This window comes from Trichomycterus rosablanca, chromosome 10 (genome assembly GCF_030014385.1).
Source record: "Trichomycterus rosablanca isolate fTriRos1 chromosome 10, fTriRos1.hap1, whole genome shotgun sequence".
NCBI lineage: Eukaryota > Metazoa > Chordata > Actinopteri > Siluriformes > Trichomycteridae > Trichomycterus > Trichomycterus rosablanca.
The window spans coordinates 18,963,658-18,990,247 of NC_085997.1; the positions used below are offsets into that span (position 1 = coordinate 18,963,658).

The window sequence follows — 26,590 nt, forward strand, 5'->3', positions numbered from 1 at the left end:
GTGTCTGTCGCAGGTGTTTGACGAAAATGTTTGATTTTGGCGATTGTTGCTAATATATAGCTGTACAGTAATCTTAATGGAAATTCTTAACCAATCACAGCACGGGAGGCCGCACACGACCGGCGAATCCTAAGCTAGGGGGCGGAGTTTGTCGAAATGCGGTTGGAAAATCAGCGTCGGAAGCGGTAAGTGTGGCGGTGGCTGCTATTGGAGCGCCCCGCTGTCGTTCACATGCGGCTGCCTCCCTCCCGTCCTCTCCCGTTCCCTCGGCTCTTCTCTCCTCTTCTCTCCTGCTGCACTGGCCCAGCATATCGGCCGTCAGTGGGAAGAGGGGATATAGCTGTAGTTTATGAAGAAAACTCTCACAAAACATGTCGGCTACAGGACTGTTGTGTTTACTTTCACTCAGTTTTAAGGTAAGCTCGTGTTTATGAGGATAAAGCAGCTCGTTTTGACGCATATCGGCCGACTTCTTCCGACACTGGAAAATGTATCCGACTTTTCTTGGTCGCATTTTTATCGCAAACAAAGAAAAGCCTTTGAGAAAATAGTAAAAGAGCCCGACGGGAGGAAAGGTAAGTTCATTTTTGCTTGTTGTTACGTTATGTGTCGTTTATATTTGGTTGAATTTTGGAGCGTGTTGAGGCCTTTAAAGTAGTTTTCAGTAGGCCTGTTGGCTTAGGTCGGGAGCCGGTTCAACTCTAGCAGCCAGAGTCAATGCACCTCCTCATGCTCCTTTTGTAGAGTATACTCTCCACAGTGAGCTGAGGTCCAGAGTTTCAAATATACTAATAAATATATCCAGTAACGTGTTACATCAAAATACACCAACTAAAGCATATTTAGAATGAATGCATACATGGGCAAAAAAGCCAACATCCTCCTTCAAAGTGTTTGGAGAGGTATGGGGGTGGCAGGTAATTAACCACTTTCTGCCATTAAGTATCATTCCAGTGCATTTACTAACTAAATATTTACTCACTTTGTACCTACAAGTTTTAAATAAAGGTATGTATTTACTCTGGGAACAGTATTCAGATAGCACCAGTTATTCCCAATAGTACTTGTAGTACTTTTGAAGCTGTTGGCAGTTTTTGCCCTGACAAACTATCTTTAATTCTCCACAATCACAAGAGTCTCTCTGATCAACCTGTAATTTAATATTCTTCCTGAAGTGTCGGTGGTATTTAAGTCGGGGAATTAGGATATGCAAGCAGGTTTACCTTCTGTTTCAGAAGTCTTTAGCTCTTCTGGCACATTATTTGGGTTTGTTGTATTGTTAAAATGTGCAGATTTATTTTTCTTGGCATGTATGATCAAATACCCCCTTCATATGGTTTGATCTATTGGATAGTCTGTGTTCCTTTTGATGTGTGATGCCCCAGTGTCCTTTGTGCAACAGAAGCAGTTCCAGATCATGGTTCTTCTACCTCTATATTTTATTGTGGTTATGGTGTTCTTGAATGGTCCAGGGTTCGATCCCCAGGTGGAGCGGTCTGGGTCCTTTCTGTGTGGAGTTTGCATCCTGAAGCTCCGGTTTCCTCCCACAGTCCAAAGACATGCAAGTGAGGTGAATCGGAAATACAAAATTGTCCATGACTGTGTTTGACATTAAAACTTGTGAACTGATGAATCTTGTAACGAGTAACGAGTAACTACCTGTCCTGTCATGAATGTAACCGAAAGTGTGTAACACATGATGTTAAAATCCTAATAATTAAGTAATTACAGTAATCCCTCCTCGAAAGGTGAAAATCCGCGAAGTAAAAACCATGTGTTTATATAGTTATTTTTATATATTTTAAGCCCTTATAAACCCTCCCACACTCTTATAAACATTTCCCGCACAGTTATACAGCATAAAGCGGAATCTAATGTTTCTCTCCTTCGCTGAGCCAATCAGCACCCAGGATACTTATCCGCGTGCTCTGATTGGGTAGCTTCTCAGCCATCCGCCAATAGCGTCCCGTGTATGAAATCAACTGGGCAAACCAACTGAGGAAGCATGTATCAGAAATAAAAAGACTCCTTGTCCACAGAAATCTGCGAACCAGCAAAAAATCCGCGATTTATATTTAGATATGCTTGCATATAAAATCCGCGATAGAGTGAAGCCACAAAAGTCGAAGCGCGATATAGCGAGGGATTACTGTAAATAGTGATCTTGAGAATTCTCACAACTCTTTTTTTTTTTTTTTTTTTTTCTCCAAAAACGAATTATTCAGTTTTTTTACCTGCCAAATATAAAATCGTTAAATGCATATGTGCAAATGACACACGTGTATGAGCTTCTTTTAAATAAAGAAGTTTTGTATGGGATGTAGGAACGGAAATAATAGGCTAGTCATTGCTTAAAAATATCCCAAGCAATGGCAAACATCCTTTTTAATAAAGCCAAATGCATTTTGTACAAGGGCATATGCATTTTAATAATACAGTGGCTGAAAACTTTTTACTTGTATCAATGCATTTGTTTATTCTTATAAATATGTACTACTGTGTTGAAGGTTAGACAAACAGGCAAGTGCATAAATGAAAGTGTAGTATATTAAACATCAAGATGTAAAGTGGTTACCATCCCCACCACTTTATCTACTGTAGTTTTATTTTACATTGAGAGTATACATAATTTAGTCTTTGTTTTATCATTAAAATAATACATGATCACAAGTTTCTTAACTGTGATAAACTGGAATATTTTCAGAATTCGGTTCACAATACTGATTTGTTCTGTAATATGACAAACACTTATCCTGTTCCCTTGATGTCCTTTTTTCTGATTGAGAATATAACAGTTCTTCAGTCGCTCAGCACAACAGTGCAGTTGCTTGAATGGGTGCCACAGAGCAGTATGTGTTTAATCCCTGCCTACGGTCACTTCTGTTAGATTTGCATGTTCTTTCTGTTAGTTTACTTACGGAACACTTTTGCCTTCCACCTCCCTAAAACATGCAAATATTTGGTTGGCTATTGTAAATTGACCTTAGGTGAGAGTGAGTGAATTATGAGTGTGTGATGAGCTGTGATTGATTAATGGCCTGTCCAGCATGCATGTGATCCTTTACTGCATAGCTCTGATGACCTGTCCATTCACCTGTACAGTATCATACCTAGCATTAAATACTGCTTATATTGTATGACGGATCACCTATCTATACATCATTTTCTCACTAGCAGAACAATTCATCACATCCCATTTATCAATTAAATCAGATAAATTACCATTCTGTATTAGGTAATCAATAAATTTTTTTGTTACAATTACATACAGTGCCTTGCAAAAGTATTCAGCCCCCTTGAACTTTTCAACCTCTTGCCACATTTCAGGCTTCAAACATAACGTTATGAAATTGTAATTTTTTGTGAAGAATCAACAACAAGTGGGACACAATCGTGAAGTGGAACGAAATTTATTGGATATTTTAAGCTTTTTTTAGAAATAAAAAACTGAAAAGTGGGGCGTGCAATATTATTCAGCCCCCTTGTGTTAATACTTTGTAGCGCCACCTTTTGCTGCGATTACAGCTGCAAGTCGCTTGGGGTATGTTTCTATCAGTTTTGCACATCGAGAGACAGAAATTTTTGCCCATTCTTCCTTGCAAAACAGCTCGAGCTCAGTGAGGTTGGATGGAGAGCGTTTGTGAACAGCAGTTTTCAGCTCTTTCCACAGATTCTCGATGGGATTCAGGTCTGGACTTTGACTTGGCCATTCTAACACCTGGATACGTTTATTTGTGAACCATTCCATTGTAGATTTTGCTTTATGTTTTGGATCATTGTCTTGTTGGAAGATAAATCTCCGTCCCAGTCTCAGGTCTTTTGCAGACTGCAACAGGTTTTCTTCCAGAATGGTCCTGTATTTGGCTCCATCCATCTTCCCATCAATTTTAACCATCTTCCCTGTCCCTGCTGAAGAAAAGCAGGCCCAAACCATGATGCTGCCACCACCATGTTTGACAGTGGGGATGGTGTGTTCAGGGTGATGAGCTGTGTTGCTTTTACGCCAAACATAACGTTTTGCATTGTGGCCAAAAAGTTCGATTTTGGTTTCATCTGACCAGAGCACCTTCTTCCACATGTTTGGTGTGTCTCCCAGGTGACTTTTTATAGATATCTTTGAGAAATGGCTTTCTTCTTGCCACTCTTCCATAAAGGCCAGATTTGTGCAGTGTACGACTGATTGTGTCCTATGGACAGAGTCTCCCACCTCAGCTGTAGATCTCTGCAGTTCATTCAGAGTGATCATGGGCCTCTTGGCTGCATCTCTGATCAGTCTTCTCCTTGTTTGAGCTGAAAGTTTAGAGGGACGGCCGGGTCTTGGTAGATTTGCAGTGGTCTGATACTCCTTCCATTTCAATATAATCGCTTGCACAGTGCTCCTTGAGATGTTTAAAGCTTGGGAAATCTTTTTGTATCCAAATCCGGCTTTAAACTTCTCCACAACAGTATCTCGGACCTGCCTGGTGTGTTCCTTGGTCTTCATGATGCTCTCTGCGCTTTAAACAGAACTCTGAGACTGTCACAGAGCAGGTGCATTTATACGGAGACTTGATTACACACAGGTGGATTCTATTTATCACCATCAGTCATTTAGGTCAACATTGGATCATTCAGAGATCCTCACTGAACTTCTGGAGTGAGTTTGCTGCACTGAAAGTAAAGGGGCTGAATAATATTGCACGCCCCACTTTTTAGTTTTTTATTTCTAAAAAAAGTTTAAAATATCCAATAAATTTCGTTCTACTTCACGATTGTGTCCCACTTGTTGTTGATTCTTCACAAAAAATTACAATTTCATATCGTTATGTTTGAAGCCTGAAATGTGGCAAAAGGTTGAAAAGTTCAAGGGGGCTGAATACTTTTGCAAGGCACTGTATAAGGAGCAATTATATTGAAAACATGGTCAAATACAGTTGGTTACAGTGTGATCAATGTGATTGTTTAAGTGGTTCTACTTCAGTGATACCACTAGCAAGCTTTTTGCAAGATTTTGCAAATCTTTTAACTGAGAACCAACTGTCATGAGTCAGCGGTTAAACACCTAAACACTTCAGTTTCATATCAACACGTCTTCATGCTTTATATATTTAAAACTGTGTAGCATGGTAATCTGGAACAGTAGAATGCACCAACACAGTGGGCAGAACCAGTTCAGCATTCGGAATGTAGATTCTACACAGTCAATAGCAAAGAGTTTACTTAACATGAATAATAAAAATTACATTAGTGTAGATATTATATGGTGATAAGCAGATTTTAGCAGTTTTAGTGGAATATGATGCCAAATATACATTTTTAATTAAAGTTACACACAGATCCACATTCAGAGTTTCACATGCAATCATACTCCATACTGACGTGAACTGGCTTTATAGTTTTTGATTTTAATGTGTAATAGTTCAGTCATTTAAATAATATAAATGCATATAAGTTTTAAAGTTTGAGTTATAATCTCTATATACACTAAATTGCCAGTGCAAGGGCCAGTGATAGCTCAGTGGTTAAGGTACTGGACTAGTAAACAGAAGGTTGCCGGTTCAAGCCCCGCCACCACCAAGTTGCCACTGTTGGGTCCATGAGCAAGGCCCTTAACCCTCAATTGCTCATTGTGTAAGTCGCTTTGGATAAAAGCGTCTGCTAAATGCTGAAAATGTAAATGTAAATTAAGTATTCACTCACCCATCCAAATAATTGAATTCAGGTGTTCCAATCCCCTTAGTTCCAGTGAAAGGAACTCTTAATGCTTCAGCATACCAAGAGATTTTGGACAATTTCATGCTCCCAACTTTGTGGGAACAGTTTGGGGATGTCCCCTTCCTGTTCCAACATGACTGCGCACCAGTGCACAAAGCAAGGTCCACAAAGACATGGATGAGTGAGTTTGGTGTGGAAGAACTTGACTGGCCTGCACAGAGTCCTGACCTCAACCCGATAGACCACCTATGGGATGAATTAGAGCGGAGACTGAGAGCCAGACCTTCTCGTCCAACATCAGTGTCTGACCTCACAAAAAAAGCTGTTATAGCTGGAAAGGGTGGACCGGCATCATATTAAACCCTATGGATTAAGAATGGGACGTCACTCAAGTTCATATGCGTGTGAAGGCAGACGAGCGAATACTTATAGTGTACTTCTGTAAACCCTGTACCAGACTGAAGGTGACTAAGGGGGTTTTACTAATAAGCGTTTTCTCTGTACTATAGTTGCACTCTAAATTGAAAACAAGGTTGGTAAAATTAAACAGCTGGAAATGAATTTAAATTATATTTTTAATCAGAAACATTAAACAATGACTTTCTAGTCGTGTATTGGTTAACCGGTTATTTATTGGCATCCCTAGTATGTTAGTTTCTGTGTAAAGACACCTGCAGCTTGTAAAGTTGAGGTAGCTGGCTTTGCTTGTGTCGAGTAATGCAGATTCAGGTTCAACCTTTCACAATTGTGGCTGCCACTGTATAGAAGCGAATGCTTTAGTGGGAAGGAATTGTCAACTAATCAAATACAGAGAAACTGGGGTTCCAATCTAAATATTTCAGAAGCAGTTTGTATTTATTTTTGATAAAAATGTCAACTTGTGGATGTTTGACTACCAGGATAATACTGACAACAGACTCACTACATAACAAAATGCCATAATTCTACAGTTCAATTCACATTAGCACATTAGCCACATTAACAAGGTTCTCTGTTATAGGTGATCCACATGTACATTTTCCTAACAAAACTTGTAGCTAAAACAATAATGTAGTATAAAGTATTTTGGCCTTTTTTTCTATTCTTTTCAGTGTTTAGAGGGAGTCTTATTCATCAAGCTTAGTTTGTGGTTCACACAGTATTGCATGGTGTATGATAAAGGTTTTGTTTTTTTCATCCAAAATGTTCTTTAACTGCTTTGTTATTTTTTAAGTAAATATGATTTAATAAATTATTGAGAATGCACATCTGACTGATTGACATGTTTAGTACGGCATGTTTAGTCTTGCGAATGTTGCAAGCATTGATTAAAACCATGTACATTTGCGAATGCAAATTTCTAACTGCAATAAAGGGACATTGATTGTACTCTGTAAAGTTAACATAAAGGTCCATGAGCAGACATAAGACAGATTTGTGATGAGGTGTCTAGCATTTATATTTGGATTCCTAACATAATGTCAAATTCAAACGCTTTTTGTAAAATGTTTCCCCCATGTATTTTTTACTGTTTTTTTTTTTTTTTTGCCCAGAAGGCCTTGTGCGTCTACAGAAAGCCATGTTTGTCCTCCAGTACTGCCACTTGGCAGTTTAACCAACACATTAGAAAATTGCCTCAGGATCCTATAATAAATATTTGATTTACTTTCTGTATTTATGTTGATTTAGGGTTATATTGCTTTATGTCTGCAGTAAAACCAAACCAGGGTTGAATCATTGCAAACGCTTTTTTCACTGTGCGAATGCTTTGTTCTCATTTAACTTAATGAGCCTTACTGGAGAATGATGTACAATGGTTTGATATAAACTTGCTAATCTCTGCTTGTAAAAGTTGCTCAAGTTAACTACACAGTACTACTTGCATAGAATGTCTCGGCCTGTGCTCACATCTCACCAAATAATATTCAGTAATTACACTGGTACTATGATGTACGTCACAGCTTCTAGCTTCTGTATGAGATAAATTGGTGTGATAATAAAATTCTTGTTAAATATGCTGTTAAACAGTGGGAATATATTGTTTTACAGTCTCTCTGATGGATCATTGTTGGTGTTTGAGTGTGAACCCATTTTACAACTAACCACTGTAAACAATGGGTTATCTTTGCTGATAATATCCCTGATAGCTATGGGCGTCACAAGCAATGGCTTGGCATAGTTTTTTTTTCATGCCAGGTGGACCATAAATTGGTTTTTATTTTTATTAGCTGTGCGACTGGTTCCAAAGTTAAACACTGGGTGCAGGGCAGAAGTACACTAAGCAGGGTGCCAATCTAACAGACATAGCCAGTCGACCCATTCGGCACAGTTTTTATGCTGGTTGCCTTTTCTGATGCAACCCTCACGAGTGCATTCCAAGTGACTAGGCTGTTTCGGCCATCCTCCTCAGCCAATCATATCTGTCTGGGTGCCCATCCTACCAATAACACTGCTAAGATTTAAACCCATTTACTTGTTTGCTCAGTTGACAGGAGCATTCTCAGTAAATAAAACAAACAAAGCTTATTGTAGGCATGGTATGCATTAAAACAGGTTACACCAATATCTTAAAGGCAAATGTTCCTTGCAGTTAGTCATAGCTTTACAATGGCTGATTCTTTTTCACAAGTTTTTTTTGTTTACCTTGACCAGGGAACAGTGTGAAGTGCGGAGTTTGCATGTTCTCCCCGTGTCTGCGTGGGTTTCCTTTAGGTGCTCCGGTTTCCTCCCACAGTCCAAAGACATGCCGCTAGGCTAATTGGAGACACTGAATTGTCCCATAGTTACCTAGCCGCTGGGATGCACAGACCAGTGCATTGTAGTGCCGGTCCCAAGCCCGGATAAATAGGGAGGGTTGTGTCAGGAAGGGCATCCGGCGTAAAACTGTCCCAAATCCCGCCGGCAACCCCTAATGGGAAGAAGCTGTAAATGCCGACCCCGTAACCAAAACAACTGGACAAAGGCTGAGGAACAAGAAGAAATTCTTCAACTACTTATTATAATAAACAGGTTGTACCTTACTGGTACTGGCACAGATTTATTTGACTTTAGATTTTTCTTTTTAGCTTTGTGCTTCAGTTGGAATTAATTTATGTAAGGTTGCACCAATGTGGTATCTGTGCCAATGCTGCACCCAAGATCAGTATCGATATTGGGCATGTAAAGCACAGACTTCATGCAGTCATTTTTCATGCACACATTCGTTCTATTTTCTGGTCTAAAGCTTTATTCTTCTATGCTGGAAAATGAGGCTTAATTTAGCTCACTTTGAGTCTTACTGTGACGTAGGAGCTGCAGTTTTATTTAGTTCGTTCTTTCAGAATTGCTAACATGAAACAAAAGGCCTCTAAATTATTTTTAGTTTGTCCCAGTAAGAAGCTTTCCTCATTCCCTTTAAAGACTTTAAGAAGCAACATAACTGGCTTCACAAATCAAAATGTATCCAGATTGCTTACATGCTTAATATTAGAGATGGGACAATCGATCGGCTATGAATCGGTATCGGCCGATTTTTAATCAAAATATGCTATCGGCGATCGGCCGATATTTCCTAAAAGTAGCCGATCCGATCGTGTGATATATAAAGATCATGTTAAGTTAACAGCTCAGTGGATTGATCCAGACGCCAACCATCACATCACCATTCATCAACCATCGTACAGACATCGTAACGTTGTGCATCATACATACGATGTAATTTTGCTGATTGTAATATTTACTTTAAAAAGATAATTCAACCCGGTCACATCTGAGTCGATTCTATCAGCACGTTATATAAACTCCTGGTTCACTTTGGTAAATCGTAAGCGGTTCTTACTTGTGATGTAGATGAGAACAGAAAATGTTACAGAGCCAATCAGAGGCAAAAGTTTATTCATTAGCAAATTCGTTAGTTCAGGATCATCTGCTGAAATTTTAGCTCCTTAGACGGAACGAGTCCGACGGTCGGTTACAGATCTGTGGTAATAGCAGTTTAATTAAGCTTTTTAATTAAGCTTTTTAATGTAAGAGAGTCACACAGAATGTTCTGTAGTAGCTGGTGTTTATTTAAAACCACGACATTTAATTAATAACAGTAAACACGGAGAGATAACTGAGAAGAGAAACTTACGCTTGGCGAAAAATGAATCGACTCATGAATCAATGAATCACTTATAGCGATACTGTGAACAAAGCGTCTCTTCTAAGGGCACACACACACACACACACACACACACGCGCTGCTCCGGTTTATCTTCACTGTGAGGCTCTTTTTAAGTTTATTTATTTTATTTACTGCTAAACCCCCCCAACCCCCCCTCCCCCCCGATCGCAATCGGCTATCGGCCGATGTCCCTGAAAGGAGATCGCAGATCGGAATCGGTGCCAAAAACCCCGATCGGCACATCTCTACTTAATATACTACCAAACACAAACTTCCTCTACCAGATTAGAACAACAAATGGTAATAATATTGCAAATTATTAATAATAATAAGTTAGATTTATATAGCACCTTTCTCATACTCAAGGTTGCTTTATAAGAGAACATTAAGCTGTTTACAGAAGGGAATTGATGAAAATATTTAGAAAGCAGGTATGTTTTAAGTTGAGTTTTAAAGCATGAAAGTGAGGAGCAGCAACAGAGAGATTGTGTTAAAGAGTTCTAAAGTTTAGGGGCCATGACACTAAAAGATCTTCCCCCTGCCAAGAACAGTCTGAAAGAAGGGATGGCAAGAAGGCCAGCATCAGTGGATCTGAGTGTACGGGCAGGGCAGTATGAGTGTATAAGCTCAGCTAAATAAGGGGGAGCACGACCGTGCAAAGACTTGTAGTTGTGATAGGTAGCCGGTGTAACTGATACAGAATAGGAGTGATGTGGGCTGATTTTCTAACCTGTAATAGAAGCAGAATTTTAACATACTGATGTAAACGGATGGATCTGTTATTAATGCCAATAAGAAGTGAGTCAAGACGGGACGTGATTAAGGCACGAATTAGAGTTTCAGCATCTTGTTTGCTGAGCACGGGCCTGAGTCTAGCTATATTATGAAGATGAAAGAAGGCATTTTTTCATACATTCTTGATGTAAGGTTCAAATGAAAGTGAGAAATCAAAGAGAACACCAAGGTTCCGTACTATCGACGAGGGTTTAACAATGGCACCATCTAGGTTGAGAGTAACATCAGAAAGTTTAGATATTATGGATTTGGAACCAGTGAGTAAAACATTTTTTGCTAATCCACTGTTTAAGATCTTGAATACAAAACGGAAGAGCAGAGGGTAGTAAGGTAGCAGTAGCCTCAGTGCTGATATAAATCTGGGTGTCATCAGCATAACAATCGAAGTGAAGATTATGGCTGCAATTATCTGACCAAGGGGTAACATATAAGTAATGAAAAGCAGAGGGCCAGGGACTGAACCCCAAGGAACTCCTTAGGTAACAGAACTAATGTGAGATTTATGTTTACCAAGGGCAACATAGTGGGATTAATCCATAAATCTTTAATGTTGAGTGCATGCTTAATAGTTATCTTATTAGAGGAAACTTACCTCAGCTTATGTCCACTACCTTATGTAGTGCTAAAGTTCTTGTCCATAATATTTTATGGATAAAGTTTCACAGAAATATGGGGATTCCATTTTGCATTTGGTGCTAATAAATTCGTTATTAAGTGGCATTTTACATTTCCATGTAAACGCTGCTTAAAACGAACAAATTCTCTTCAGTGTTCTGGTAAAATTTGTAGTAGTTAAGAATATTGATGGCAGATTTTCTTCTTCGTCCAGCAACCCTGTTAATTTTGCACAAAATGCAGCAGCTTGCTCCTAGTTCCTAAGCAAACACCCTCCACACTGAATGCAGAACTAATAAGTTATGCTACATAAATCCACACCAGTATGGTTGAAGAAAGAAAATTTTAATGTGACCTGAAGTTTTTTTGTCAATGTATTAGTCAGTATTTAAGAAAAAAAAAAAATGCTACCATGTACTGCATCATGTGAAGAAACTAACCAACAAAATCGTCAACATGAATTATAAAGTTGGCACCAGATGTCATTGCACCAGGGTCTTCATTGCTGGGGATTTTCATTTTAAATATTATTATTATTATTATTATTATTATTACAAATGTGCATGACAACTCAAAAATAGGTGAATGTAACTCATATGAATAATTATGGTTGAATGTAACTCTTATGTCATCCTGACATTTTCTCTGTTCGAAGCATAAATTATGCCATAAAGCCAAACATGTTTGGTGTATTTAAAATGTTTATTTAAATAATGCCCAGTATTAAATATTTTACACATTTAGAGGCGATAAAACGGTAACAAAATGCTACACATTTTGTAGCAATGGGCTAAACACGTATCCTATCATGAATATAACAAATGTGAAATTAAAATAGAATGCTTTATTTATCATATATACTAGAGATGTACCGATCGGGGTTTTTGGCACCGATTCCGATCTCCGATCTCCTTTCAGGGATATCGGCCGATAGCCGATTCCGATTTGGGAGGGGGGGGGGGGGGGGGTTGTTGCAAATTTAGCAGTAAATAAAGTACATCAAACAATTATTTTTTTTACCCACAGGAGACATATTTCATTAGTCTAACTGACCACACACACACACAGGTTTAATGTTATCCAGTTCAGTTTGAAAAAACCTTAAAAAGAGCCTTACAGTGAAGATAAACCGGAGCAGCGCGTGTGTGCGTGTGTTTGTGCCTTTAAGAGAAATGATCTGTTCACTGTATCGCTTAAAGTGATTCACGAGTCGATTCATTTTTCGCGAAGTGTAAGTTTCTCTTCTCAGTTATCTCTCCGTGTTTACTGTTATTAATTAATGTTGTGGTTTTAAATAAACACCAACTAATACAGAACATTTTGTTTGACTCTCTTACATTAAAAAGCTTAATTAAACTGCTATTACCACAGATCTGTAACCGAGTCAGACTCGTTCCGTCTAAGCAGCTAAAAGTTTTCTGATGATCCTAAAAGTTCAGCAGATGATCCTGAACTAACGAATTTGGTAATGAATAAACTTTTGCCTCGGATTGGCTCTGTAACGTCTTCTGTTCTCATCTACATCACAAGTAAGAACCGCTTACGATTTACCAAAGTGAACCAGGAGTTTATATAACGTGCTGATAGAATCGACTCAGATGTGACCGGGTTGAATTATCTTTTTAAAGTAAATATTTCAATCAGCAAAATTACATCGTATGTATGATGCACAACGTTAATGATGTTATTTTAGGTCATGAAGAGCTTTCACGATGGTTTCTGTACGATTGTTGATGAATGGCGATGTGATGGTTGGTGCTTCGTAGCTCAAAGTCTGGATCAATCCACTGAGCTGTTAACTTAACGTGGTCTTTATATATCACATGATCGGATCGGCTACATTTAGGAAATATCGGCCGATAGCATATTTTGATTAAAAATCGGCCGATACCGATTCATAGCCGATCGATCGTCCCATCTCTAATATATACACATACATGTGTACAGTGCAACAAAAAATTTTATTTGCATATCCCAGCTTGTTTTTGGAAGCTGGGGTCAGGACACGGGGTCAGCTATTGTACGGCGCCCCTGGAGCAGACAGGGTTAAGGGCCTTGTTCGCATGGGCTCGGATAGCCCAAAGCTCTACCCACTATGCTACCACTGTCCATTAAACTGTGCATTGGCATTAAATTACAAATAAATTCACATAAAAAAAAAACTAAACAAAGTAATTAAAGAAGTAACTGACAGATTATAAAAAATATAGCCAGCAATGAAACTGAAGCCATTCCTTGACTGTCCCCGTGTACCTAAACCACGAACAACTTCTAGCCTACCAGATTTTTAAGCACTGTATACATACAGTTGCAATCAGAAATATTCAACCCTCTCACCCTAAAATCTATTATGGAAGTCACTTGGTTAAGTGATTATTTTATGGTTGTCACTGACAAATTTGTTACAGGCTTTATTAGGTCATCCTGTAAGTCTTTTGCAGTAACCTTGGGGGTTTTCTTTATTGTGTTGTGGTCTCCCATAGCCAGGCAAGTCTACTACTGTCCCAGCTCCTAGAAATCTTTCTAGACCTGTTGATCTTTTGGTGCAAAGAAATGTTCTTCTCTTATAGCTTTTGTGACAGCTCCATGGTTTTCATCATGGTTGCAACACACCTTGAACATATCTCTGGGTGGTGTTTATGAAACCGATCACAGATTAATCAAAGTAAGAGTTGTTTGTTTGTTTGTTTATTAGGATTTTAACGTCATGTTTTATACTTTTGGTTACATTTATGGCAGGAACGGTAGTTTATCTTCACACAAGATTCATCAGTTCACACAAGGTTATATCAAACACAGTCATGGACAATTTAGTATCTTCAATTCACCTCACTTGCATGTCTTTTGTACTGTGGGAGGAAACCGGAGTAAACCCACGTGGACACGGGGAGAACATGCAAACTCCACACAGAAAGGACCCACACAGGATCGAACCCAGGACCTTCTTGCTGTGAGGCGACAGTGCTACCCACTTAGCCACCGTGCCACCCAATTAAGGATTGTAGAAGCTCTATAGTAAAGATTTGTGGGTTACCCTTTTACATGTCTTTTGTTCTGTCAAAACTTTTCTTCTTATGGATTATATATATATATGTGTGTGTGTGTGTGTGTGTGTGTGTGTGGTGCGCAATCTTCTATCTACTTCTTAGTTTCCTCTTTCATGACGGCAATCAGCTTCCCCTAAACACAAAAAGCAGCCAGTCATAGTGTTCTCAAAGGCACAACCCAAAAAGAGGACTAATCGATCAATGCGGAGTAACATATTGAGTACACGGAGGGAGATGTTAGCTGGCATGCTAGCGGGTTGTGCTGCCTCAGCCCATTGGTTTGAATGGCCTGAGGCTAACTGTGTTAGCTTAGTAAGCAAAAACTGCAGTAATCGCTGTCTGTAGTAGTGTGTCTGAATAACCTGTCTTATAAGTCGATGATATATTAGAATCCTCTCTACTTAGGCAGGTAGGCAGTAGACAGCAAGGCAGCTCACTAGGTTTTCGATCCTACAGTGTGCATATTCAGATAAGACACTGAGAAGATTGTGTGTGCTACAGTGACCCCAGTACAGGAGGTGTGTAGTAGAGTTTGGCTGCAGTAACAGGTGTTGATTGCTGCAAAAAGGGGAGGCGGGTGGGGGGTGAAGAAGACCTGCACTTCCAGGAAGTGGCGGCTCTGTGCAGGGCTCGTTGATGTTCTTGGTATCAGAAACCCAAGCCGAGCAGAGGCTAGTCTAGTGTTTAATGGCTTAATGCTTTGTGATCCGGTGCCAGGATTCATGTAAAGGCTGTTCTACAGTTTTCAGACTACAGTCAAACAGGAGCTCTTGTTCTTAATCCACAAGCTTTCTGCCATGTTTCTGCTGCTAAGAAATATAAGCAAATTAGATTAAGATCTGTTATAAAAGCCCATACAAACAGTAGGTAAATCATTATTAATTGTAAGATTAAAAAAGTACTGTTTTTTATTCTGTTGAATACCAATTGGTGGTGTCCACAAATGCATATTTATTTGTTCTTTTTGTTTTCAAAGCATGATAATTGCTCTGAATTGAATATGGCAAATGTGCCATGACTTGTAAAATTAAAATGCATTTCAGATGGTAACACATGCTTACTTTTAGCTTAGCCATTATTAGCCAGGGTGCTGAGGATGGAGGATGTTCAGGATAGGGCAAGATGGAGACTAGGGCTGGCTCGATACCACTTTTTTTATGTCTGATACCGATACTGCAAATTGAGTATCTGCCGATACCGATACCATGATGTCATCAAGCGTGAGTGGCAATAAACGACAGTTGTCATGTAATGTGAATTACATATACGTATATTGTCTGGCCCTTTAAGAATGTTAAGTGTACAATGCTAGAGTAGTGCTAGGCTTTACACACAAACAGTTATTTACATTAAGTGTTATTTACATTAAGCAAGAGGATCGGATCAGATTACATGTTTTTTTCCTTCCGATATCTGATCCAGTGGTTTGGGCCAATATCGGACTGATACCGAGTATCGGATCGGTGCCAGCCCTAATGGAGACTAATGATCCACTGTGGTGACCCCTAACGGGACCAGCCAAGAGAAGAATAGATTAAATAAGTAAAAGAGAAAAAGTAAAATAAATTATAAGTCAAGTACAAAGCTTTTAAAACTCCAAATCACAATTCAAGGCATGTGAGAATAGAAATGTTTTTAACCTGGATTTTGAAAATAACAATGTTTAGGACAGTTCTAGGGTAATATGTTCCAGTTTGTAATGTATATAAAACTGAATGCTGTGTTTGCTGGGTTTAGTTTGGATTAAAAATAAAACAAACTAGTAAATGTGCCATACCATTTTGCACATGCCTCTTTTGGCAGATAGGAAGTAATAAGGAGTAATTTTAGGAAAAAGCATTGTTATGATTGTCAGTTTGATCATCGTCTTAATGCAGCTATTAAAAATAATTTGCCACTTATTTGCGCAGTTATAAGGACTTGCAAGCTGAACAAAGATTTACATTGAATGTTGTAGAGGAAAATAAAGCTGCAGAAGCTAGTTTTATCTGACTGTGTCTTAATAAACCTCTAGTAAAGCTAGTTGAACAGTGAAATGTGATGATTCACCATGTCACTGACTCCATTGACTTCACAATAAGTTATATGTACTTCAGTGGCCTCCTCAGGCACCCTTTGTAATCCATGCAACAAAGAGCCATGTCTGGTTTCAAGGTGAGCAGGGGGAGATCTACAATGTATGAGGATGCGTTTCTAACGCAGTGGCCAGTAAGTGTATATAGTTGACTTTTGAAGGTGTTTTTACTTCTGTACCACAGAATATCACGCCCCCTTCTAACTATAGATGCATATATTGACCATTACAGGCCAATTCAGCATGATGCCAAATGTAACTATCTCAAATTTGATTTGTATAGGAACATGTTTAATTATATGGATTAAGAAACAGTTGTTGGAATGAAAACTTAAATGTATTATACAAAAAGATAAGTCTTGGCTGTTTTTGACTTTTCAGTTGTTCCAAGTAATTTTGACAAAGGATGGCCAGATCTTTGCTTTTTCATCCACCGCTTTATCACAGTTACTGTTGTGGTGGTCCTGTGTTCCATCAAAAACATTGAGTGCAAGGCAGGAATACCAATCCATCTCAGAGTGTTGGACATCCCTTTTTTCTCAGACATAGCTGTCATCATTGTAGATGCCTGGTCAGCTGATAGCATCAGTGAGTTTTGATGCCTTGATGAACTTGCTTTCACCCTGTTCTTCAGTGATCAGGACCACCACAGAGCAGGCATTATTTAGGTGGTGGATCATTCTCAGCACAGGAGTGGTGAGTCGCTATGCTGTACAACATGACACGCCCACAGGTTACGTCACGGTTCGGGCTGAAAAACCAAGTATTCTGTGGTGCCAGATTGGCCCGCTAGTTTGCTGTCTGGAACCTCTTTTTTCCGGTGGAAACACTCGGAACCGGTTCAAAATCAAGTTCGGGAACCGGAACGGGCTCCGTGCCGCGTCGGTGGAAAAGGGGTATCAGTGAACCGAGAGAGAATATTTTTGATACATAAAATAAATAAAAACTTGTCGTTTTCCTCTAGACTCTTTATTCATTCTTTCATGTGCAAAAGCTTCTGGTTCATTGAGGTTTGACTTCTATGCTGCAACTGCTTTAAATCCCACCAAAGATTTTCTGAGATTTTAATCTGACTGAGAGGTAGGGATGGGCGATTGTGCAAAAAAAAAAAAAAAATCTCGATTTTAAAATTATAACCGATTCTCGATTACGATTTCAATTTTTTTGTTCTTATATAATGCAATTGAAATAAGACTAAAATGTCTTTTTTTGCATTGTAATGTAAAAGACTGCAGAAGTGCAAAAATAGTAAAAAACACTGCCTATAGTTATCCTTTTAAGGGACTCAAACTTTATAACAATAACGATATCACAATAATGAACAATAATTAAAACAAAATAGAAATCTGAATTATCTATATCCTTTATAAGAATAGCTCACAAACAACTCTTATTTTAAATATTGTGCAGCAGAACCTCCTTACAGTAGGAAAAGAACTACAAAAAGTTCTTTACAGGTTTCTTAAAAGGAACACGAGCCTGTACTGTGCTGTTTCCACCACTGAGTGAGTCTGTATCAGTATCTACATGGGGGGCATCAAGTAATCACTCTGCTCAGCTTTGATTTTGTCCTCTTGTGATTGGGGGGTGGATGGAGGGGGCAAGTTCTGCTTCTAACAATATGGACTACAATTTCCATGCTCCCACGGACTGTCACGTGACTATCACATGTCCCGGTCAGCCAATCCTGATCGCGCTCATCGGCACTGGAGTTTTGATTCAGTTCGGCTGTGTTTGATTCACTCTTAATTAAACTCTTCTGTTTGTGTCTCGTTTTGCCGATCGTGTTTGCGGTCCTTATTTCTGAATCTAACCGTTACCGTGTATAATCCTTGTTGTCTTCGTTTACTGTTTTGGTTTTCGCTGGTTTTGGACTCTACCTGATTTTGTACACTGTTTTCGCCCTTTTGATATTAAACTTTCCCTGATTTATATTCTGCGAGGGTCTGGTTAGTTTCTGCCTCGTGACATTTTAATTAAAATATAAAGTATGTAAACAATTGCGATTGTCACATTTCTAACATCATGTGAAAACGTTCATGCGAATTAACTGATTAATCGTGAAAATCGCCCAGCCCTACTGAGAGGGTCACTCCAGAATATTGCAGAATTGTCCTCGTAATTACCATCTTGTGGGAAAATCCAATTATCACCAAGGCTCAGTTTCACCACACACAGAAAGCACAACATTTCTATAATTACTAAAACCAAAGGGATTGAGCGGTGGTCTCAATTGCTTTCCATATAGATGACCAGTATGGATGAATTGGATTAAAGCAGGGAGTGACTCTCACTGACCAGTTGTTGTCAGTGTGGTGGACCGTTTCCAGAACTGCAATGACACTAACATGATGACAGTGTTAGTGTACCATGTGCTGCAGTGTTTTTGGAGTTAAAGTGTACATGTACAGTAAGAGATAGCTATTGTCTGTTTTATATGCAAGTGTTCGTTTATCTTTCTCTAGTCTTTTATCAGTGGACATTTTCTGATCACATGAGGCTGTTGGCATGTCAAAAACTGCCGAAAGCTAACATATCTGATAACTAGTGTGCTTGTAAAATGTACTGCTTGTTAATTACTACAAAAGGTGTAAGTGCCATCATGTTTCCTCATTGTTCCAAAAACAATTACACTGATCAGTCATAACATTAAAACCACCTCCTTGTTTCTACACTCACTGTCCATTTTATCAGCTCCTCTTACCATATAGAAGCACTTTGTAGTTCTACAATTACTGACTGTAGTCCATCTATTTCTCTACATACCTTTTTAACTTGATTTCACTCTGTTCTTCTATGGTCAGGACCACTACAGAGCAGGTATTATTTACATGGTGGATCATTCTCAGCCCTGAAGTTACACTGACATGGTGGTGGTGTGTTAGTGCTGGTATGAGTGGATCAGACACAGCAGCACTGCTGGAGTTTTTAAATACCGTGTCCACTCACTGTCCACTCTATTAGACACTCCTACCTAGTTGGTCCACCTTGTAGATGTAAAGTCAGAGACGATCGCTCATCTATTGCTGCTGTTTGAGTTGGTCATCTACTAGACCTTCATCAGTTGTCATAGGACGCTGCCCACGGGGTGCTGTTGGCTGGACATTTTTGGTTGGTGGACTATTCTCAGTCCTGCAGTGACAGTCAGGTGTTTTAAAAACTCCAGTCTTATCCACTCATACCAGCACAACACACACTAACACACCACCACCATGTCAGTGTCACTGCAGTGCTGAGAATGATCCACCACCCAAATAATACCTGCTCTGTAGTGGTCCTGTGGCGGTCCTGACCATTGAAGAACAGGGTGAAAGCAGGCTAAAAAAAGTATGTAGAGAAACAGATAGACTTGGAGTAATTGTAGAACTACAAAGTGCTTTTATATGTTAAGTGGAGCTGATAAAATGGACAGTGAGTGTATGTTATGCCTGATCATGTATGGTTAGCCTAAATTTATTATTGTAAACAGTTGTATATCTATAGTTTGCATTTTACTAAAGAGTATACTAAATACTTAAATCCTTGACCTTCAGGTGATCTGCAGCTACATTCATTTTGTAATGCAAATCCCTTAATTCTAAGGACAGAGAAGCATTATTTGTCAATGATCTAGACCAATTTTAGGTCAAATATATTTTGTTTGTTCCAGAGGTGCGGCCCTGTCCCCTGCCACATGAGGGAATTGTATAACCAATAGAACCAATCAAGAGCTACCTCAGTGTCACGTGCAGGGTGAAGGGAAAACATTGTGGCTGGAATCTTTTAGTAAGGTTAAATGTGAATCATCCCCAACTGCTTTACAAAGCAGATTCTTGTCTTTACTGTTCACATGGGATTCATTAGGGAAGGAAAAATAACAGTGTCTTTTACTCGTCATTTACCTGTTTTGTCAGCTTGTATTTAAATTAGTGATTTTATTGTTAAATCATCTCAAAGGAAATTCTCAGAAAATTCACAAAAGCACTGCATGGTTGGATTGACATTTAAAGAGATAAACATGAGGTTCCATATAATTTACATCTGTAGAAGTTATATTTAGGGGTGCATCCCGAACCCTACACCACACCACTACAAATCATGTTTCTGTAGTGAGGTGATAACATTACTATAATTTTCAGTTTGTAACTAGTTTGTAAGACATTCACTTGTTTTTTTTCCCTCAGGTTATGTCTTGAATACATGACGTTTTAAATTTCTTAGCATTTGCCCAAATTTATAACAAGTGAACAATGACTGCGAGTGTATTAGGAGAGTAGATTAAATCCAAATGCTTAAAGACTTAAAATGGTCATTTTGATATGTGCATACTTGCTTTTCAATAGTGATATACACCGATCAGCCATAACATTAAAACCACCTCCTTGTTTCTACACTCACTGCCCATGTTATCAGCTCCACTTACCATATAGACCGTTTCAAATGAATATTCCATGAGTCCAGGAAGTGACGTAGATGTTCCTAAGACGCTTCCGCTTGGTGGTAAACAGCGCTCAGAACAATAGCGATTGAGCACAACTTCTTCAATTCTTTTATGCTAGTTCAGGTGTGATTTATTTGACAGTATGTCTAAATTAAAGTTAGGACCATGTTGTTCGGTTGGCGGATGTTCCCTCAGGCCAGGTACAAACTTGCTTTAAGGTGAACAGATTTCCAAAAGAACGCATAGTGAAACGCTTGGATTGCTGCTGTAAAGAGAGATGGCTGGATACCCACTATCAACTCTTATAATAAATGTAATATACAGTATATTATTTCATGGTGTCTTGTCCCTGGCGTTTAGCTTACGTGTATTAAAATACGCAGGCACTTAATGTTTGTATTAATAGTACAGAATAAACATAAACCTAACATTAGCCTTAAAAAGTTTACATTTTCCTTAGAATACGGTGTAAAAGCCATAACTTTATAGGACTATATTTTGGGAAAATGTCACTATGGAATTATATTAACAGCTTAATTAGCTGTAATAATTAGCTTAGCTTAATTTTTAAATGAGACACAGACCTGTAAAGAAACATGGTTCTACGTTTGTAATACAAAAAGTAAACATACTATTTATGAATTCATTGTGCTTACTGTAAAATATTTCATGTATTTCCAGTTAGGCTGTAAAAAATCGTTTTAGCATTAGCTAATACAGGGGTTGGACAAAATAACTGAAACACCTGGTTTTAGACCACAATAATTTATTAGTATGGTGTAGGGCCTCCTTTTGCGGCCAACACAGCATCAATTCGTCTTGGAAATGACATATACAAGTCCTGCACAGTGGTCAGAGGGATTTTAAGCCATTCTTCTTGCAGGATAGTGGCCAGGTCACTACGTGATGCTGGTGGAGGAAAACGTTTCCTGACTCGCTTCTCCAAAACACCCCAAAGTGGCTCAATAATATTTAGATCTGGTGACTGTGCAGGCCATGGGAGATGTTCAACTTCACTTTCATGTTCATCAAACCAATCTTTCACCAGTCTTGCTGTGTGTATTGGTGCATTGTCATCCTGATACACGGCACCGCCTTCAGGATACAATGTTTGAACCATTGGATGCACATGGTCCTCCAGAATGGTTCGGTAGTCCTTGGCAGTGACGCGCCCATCTAGCACAAGTATTGGGCCAAGGGAATGCCATGATATGGCAGCCCAAACCATCACTGATCCACCCCCATGCTTCACTCTGGGCATGCAACAGTCTGGGTGGTACGCTTCTTTGGGGCTTCTCCACACCGTAACTCTCCCGGATGTGGGGAAAACAGTAAAGGTGGACTCATCAGAGAACAATACATGTTTCACATTGTCCACAGCCCAAGATTTGCGCTCCTTGCACCATTGAAACCGACGTTTGGCATTGGCACGAGTGACCAAAGGTTTGGCTATAGCAGCCCGGCCGTGTATATTGACCCTGTGGAGCTCCCGACGGACAGTTCTGGTGGAAACAGGAGAGTTGAGGTGCACATTTAATTCTGCCGTGATTTGGGCAGCCGTGGTTTTATGTTTTTTGGATACAATCCGGGTTAGCACCCGAACATCCCTTTCAGACAGCTTCCTCTTGCGTCCACAGTTAATCCTGTTGGATGTGGTTTGTCCTTCTTGGTGGTATGCTGACATTACCCTGGATACCGTGGCTCTTGATACATCACAAAGACTTGCTGTCTTGGTCACAGATGCGCCAGCAAGACGTGCACCAACAATTTGTCCTCTTTTGAACTCTGGTATGTCACCCATAATGTTGTGTGCATTGCAATATTTTGAGCAAAACTGTGCTCTTACCCTGCTAATTGAACCTTCACACTCTGCTCTTACTGGTGCAATGTTCAATTAATGAAGATTGGCCACCAGACTGGTCCAATTTAGCCATGAAACCTCCCACACTAAAATGACAGGTGTTTCAGTTATTTTGTCCAACCCCTGTATGTTCTAATTCAGATGATAAGTAATTCACTGTGGTTTGTCATATTTTTATCATATTATAATGGCTCTTAGCTCAACAGACACAAAAGGGGAGATGACACACTAATTATTTTAATAATTAATTGTATGCGTTCAAACTGCGGTATGCTTTCACTGCCTCTCTGGTGTAAACACACCGTTTCAACAAGGTAGTGATACACGGCTGGGTATGTTACCTCAGGCAAACGTTTTATGTCAGCGGAAAAACACTGTCTTCTTAAATTCTCCTCAAAAGGGGCTGGTAAAGATACTTGATGATCTATCATAAATTTCTGCTTATATCGCGTTTGTTTCGCGTTCGGGAGACTCGCAAAGTACAATCTCGTCATGTTGACAGCTGGATGGATGTTTAAAAATGGCGCTACTGGAAAGGCGGAAGGAACAGACATGCGCAGTAGCGTTGTTATTGAACCTCATTGAAACGGTCTATAGAAGCACTTTGTAGTTCTACAATTACTGACTGGTCCATCTGTTTCTCTGCATGCTTTGTTAGCCCCCTTTCATGCTGTTCTTCAATGGGCAGGACTCTCCCAGGACCACCACAGAGTAGTTATTATTTGGGTGGTGGGTCATTCTCAGCACTACAGTGACACTGACATGGTGGTGGTGTGTTAGTGTGTGTTGTGCTGGTATGAGTGGACAAGACACAGCAGTGCTGCTGGAGTTGTTAAACACCTCACTGTCACTGCTGAACTGAGAATAGTCCACCAACCAAAAATATATCCAGCCAACAGCGCCCTGTGAGTAGCATCCTGTGACCACTGATGAAGGTCTAGAAGATGACCAACTCAAACAGCAGCAACAGATGAGCGATCGTCTCTGACTTTACATCAAGGGGGACCAACTAGGTAGGAGTGTCTAAAAGAGTGGAAAGTGAGTGGACACAGTGTTTGAAAACTCCAGCAGCGCTACTGTGTCTGATCCACTCATACCAGCACAACACACACTAACAAACCACCACCATGTCAGTTTCACTACAGTGCTGAGAATGATCCACCACCTAAATAATACCTGCTCTGTGGTGGTCCTGTGGGCGTCCTGACCATTAAAAAACAGGATAAAAAGGTATGTAGAGAAACAGATGGACTACAGTCAGTAATTGTAGAAGTACAAAGTGATTCTATATGGTAAGTGGAGCTGATAAAATGAACAGTGAGTGTAGAAACAAGGAGATGGTTTTAATGTTATGGCTGAACAGTGTGTAGCGTTTCCTGCCATCGTATCTTTGTGGAGTTCAAGTAAGGACCTTGACTAGGACACACTCATGTTGCACAACCCAATTGTGAATGTGTCTGGAAGTTCACGCTCAGGATTTTTAGTTAAAAGCAGAGAAGTCCATTTGTGGTAACTGTCTTAAAATTGTCTTTAAAAATCTGAAACGACTGTGACAAATACAAAAGAAAAGAAAGTAGTAAAGGAAGATATACTTGCTTGTGGCACTGTACATCGTGGTATGTACAGCGTCGAACGTACATAGGAGTAAAGGTTAATGAGTTAACAATTGAATAACGCCGGTACTTTTGTTAGCTTAACTTACCCAGTCAGTGCAGTAATGATTGAGCTATAGAAAGGCTCATTCCTTGCAAAGGAGTGCAATAGGGTATAAGAAGTGTATAGGGTCATAAAACATCCAGAATGGTCTTTTTTGTTGAGTAATTCACCAATCTTCTATGAAAGGCTCAAGATGCTTATTAAAATATTTAATTACACTAACAAAAGAGTTTACTGAAAGATAATGAAAATCAACATTTTGAAAGCTGTGTTGAGACAGACAGGTCCAGACTGGTATTGTAACTCTGCCTGTGGCAGTGGGGTGTCTAAATGTGTGCCCATGGATTCATTTTTAGCACTTGCCTTGGTTCCCCACAAGCTTGCCTGGCAACAACTTAATCACTTGGCCACTTATCAGTTTTGCTTTTGCCTTTAAATCATAACACTAAGGAAAAGCTTAGTAGTTTTTTTTTTGTTCACTACTTGTATCTTGTGCAGGCTTTAGTCCTCTTGGTGGTCTCAGGAGTACTATTTTGTAAATATACTAAACCGTTTATGTAATATGCCTGAACACTAATGTGCAACTTCCTTTTCCAGGTTCAGGTGCCCCCACCTCATGGAGAAAGTAGGAAAGGTGTGGAGCAACCTGAAGAGGGGATGTCAATCTCTGCTCCACCATGAGGCAAGTTCCCAAAGGGAAGCACAACCACAGACTCGAACGTCTTTTCAGAGTTTGGACCAGCACCAGGAAGAGAGGGTACTGGAAGCCACCAGTCCCTCATCTAGCCTGTCCACAGTCTCTGTAGTTTCTCAGAGGGTTAACGGCAACGTTGCACGTCGGGGTCACAACTGTGTCGCTGATGTGCCACAGATACTGGAGATCACAGTCGAGCAGGACAGTGAAGATGGGTGTGCTCCGTTGGGGGCACGCAGAGACTCATATTCGCGACATGCACCTTGGAGTGGCAAAAAGAGGCACTCATTCTCCACCAGGGCACAGAGCTCCCTTGAGAACACAGAATGGAGGAGTGGGCGCTCCCGCCGGAAGCACGTAACTGGTAGCAGCAGAGATGAGCCAGACTTGGTCCCACGCACACTGCGCCAGCAGTTTCACGACACGATGGGCTTATGCCTGCCTCTACGTTTATCACGTGGCACACACTCACGTGTCCCCAAGCGCAAAATCCAGATCACAGAGCTGATGCTGGACACATGTCCCTTCGCGCCTGGCTCTGAGCTTGCCCGTAAATGGCACCTCATTAAACAGCATACAGCACCTGTTACGTCAACAGCAGTGGACTGTAGCACAGATTCCCCTAATGCTGGTCGAGCTTCTCCGGAGGATGAGGAGGAACGTCTGCGTGAACGGCGAAGGCTTAGTATAGAAGAGGGTGTGGATCCACCTCCTGATGCTCAGATCCACACAGTGGAGGCTGTTACAGCTCCTTCGGCCTCCGTCTACAAATTGGGACCCAAACTGACTCCTGGTGTAGGGGAGACGGTGGGGGAAAGCCGGGGAGCTGCAGCAGCCGACTGCGACTCTGAAGACGACGACACCACCACCCTTTGTCTTCAGGCTCGCCGACCCAAACAGCGCCACGTATCTGCAGAGAGCAATAAGCAGCCAGGTCCCTGGAAGGTACACACTCAAATCGACTACATCCACTGCCTAGTACCAGACCTGCTACAGATCACAGCACTTCCCTGTTACTGGGGTGTAATGGACCGTTACGAGGCAGAGGCTCTGCTGGACAGCCGCCCTGAGGGAACCTTTCTGCTACGTGACTCTGCCCAAGAGGACTACCTGTTCTCCGTTAGTTTTCGCCGATATGGTCGCTCGTTACATGCTCGCATTGAACAGTGGAATCACAACTTTAGCTTTGATGCCCATGACCCCTGTGTTTTTCATGCAGCCACAGTGACGGCACTACTGGAGCACTACAAAGACCCCAGCGCGTGCATGTTCTTTGAGCCTCTGCTCACCTTGCCCTTCCACCGGACTTTTCCTTTTGCTCTGCAGAGCCTGGCTCGGGCTGTCATCTGCCGTGGGACCACCTATGACGGCATTGCGGCGCTGCCTTTGCCACCTGCGCTTCAGGATTACCTCAGGGAGTATCACTATAAACAGAGGGTGCGGGTGCGCTGGCTAGAGCGAGAGATGCTCAAAGCCAAGTGAGACAGTAGCTGCAGGGTTCTACCTCTGCTAGAATAGGAAAGGAGTTTGGCGGGGGCTTACACTGTGCATCGCTCAACAAGGGTTGGGGTCAGACTTCTTGAAGAGTAGTCCAATCAGCACTTTGTGGAG

General features: G+C 40.4%; 1 protein-coding gene across 1 annotated transcript; it reads left to right on the forward strand.

Moving 5' to 3' along the window:
• The first annotated feature begins 437 nt into the window (after positions 1-437).
• On the forward strand, positions 438-26,523 carry socs5a (suppressor of cytokine signaling 5a). The gene is made up of 2 exons (XM_063003662.1): positions 438-575; positions 24,883-26,523. Exon 2 carries the CDS (start codon positions 24,902-24,904, stop codon positions 26,459-26,461), a length of 1,560 nt encoding a protein of 519 aa, XP_062859732.1. The 5' UTR covers positions 438-575; positions 24,883-24,901; the 3' UTR covers positions 26,462-26,523.
• The last annotated feature ends 67 nt before the right edge of the window (positions 26,524-26,590 follow it).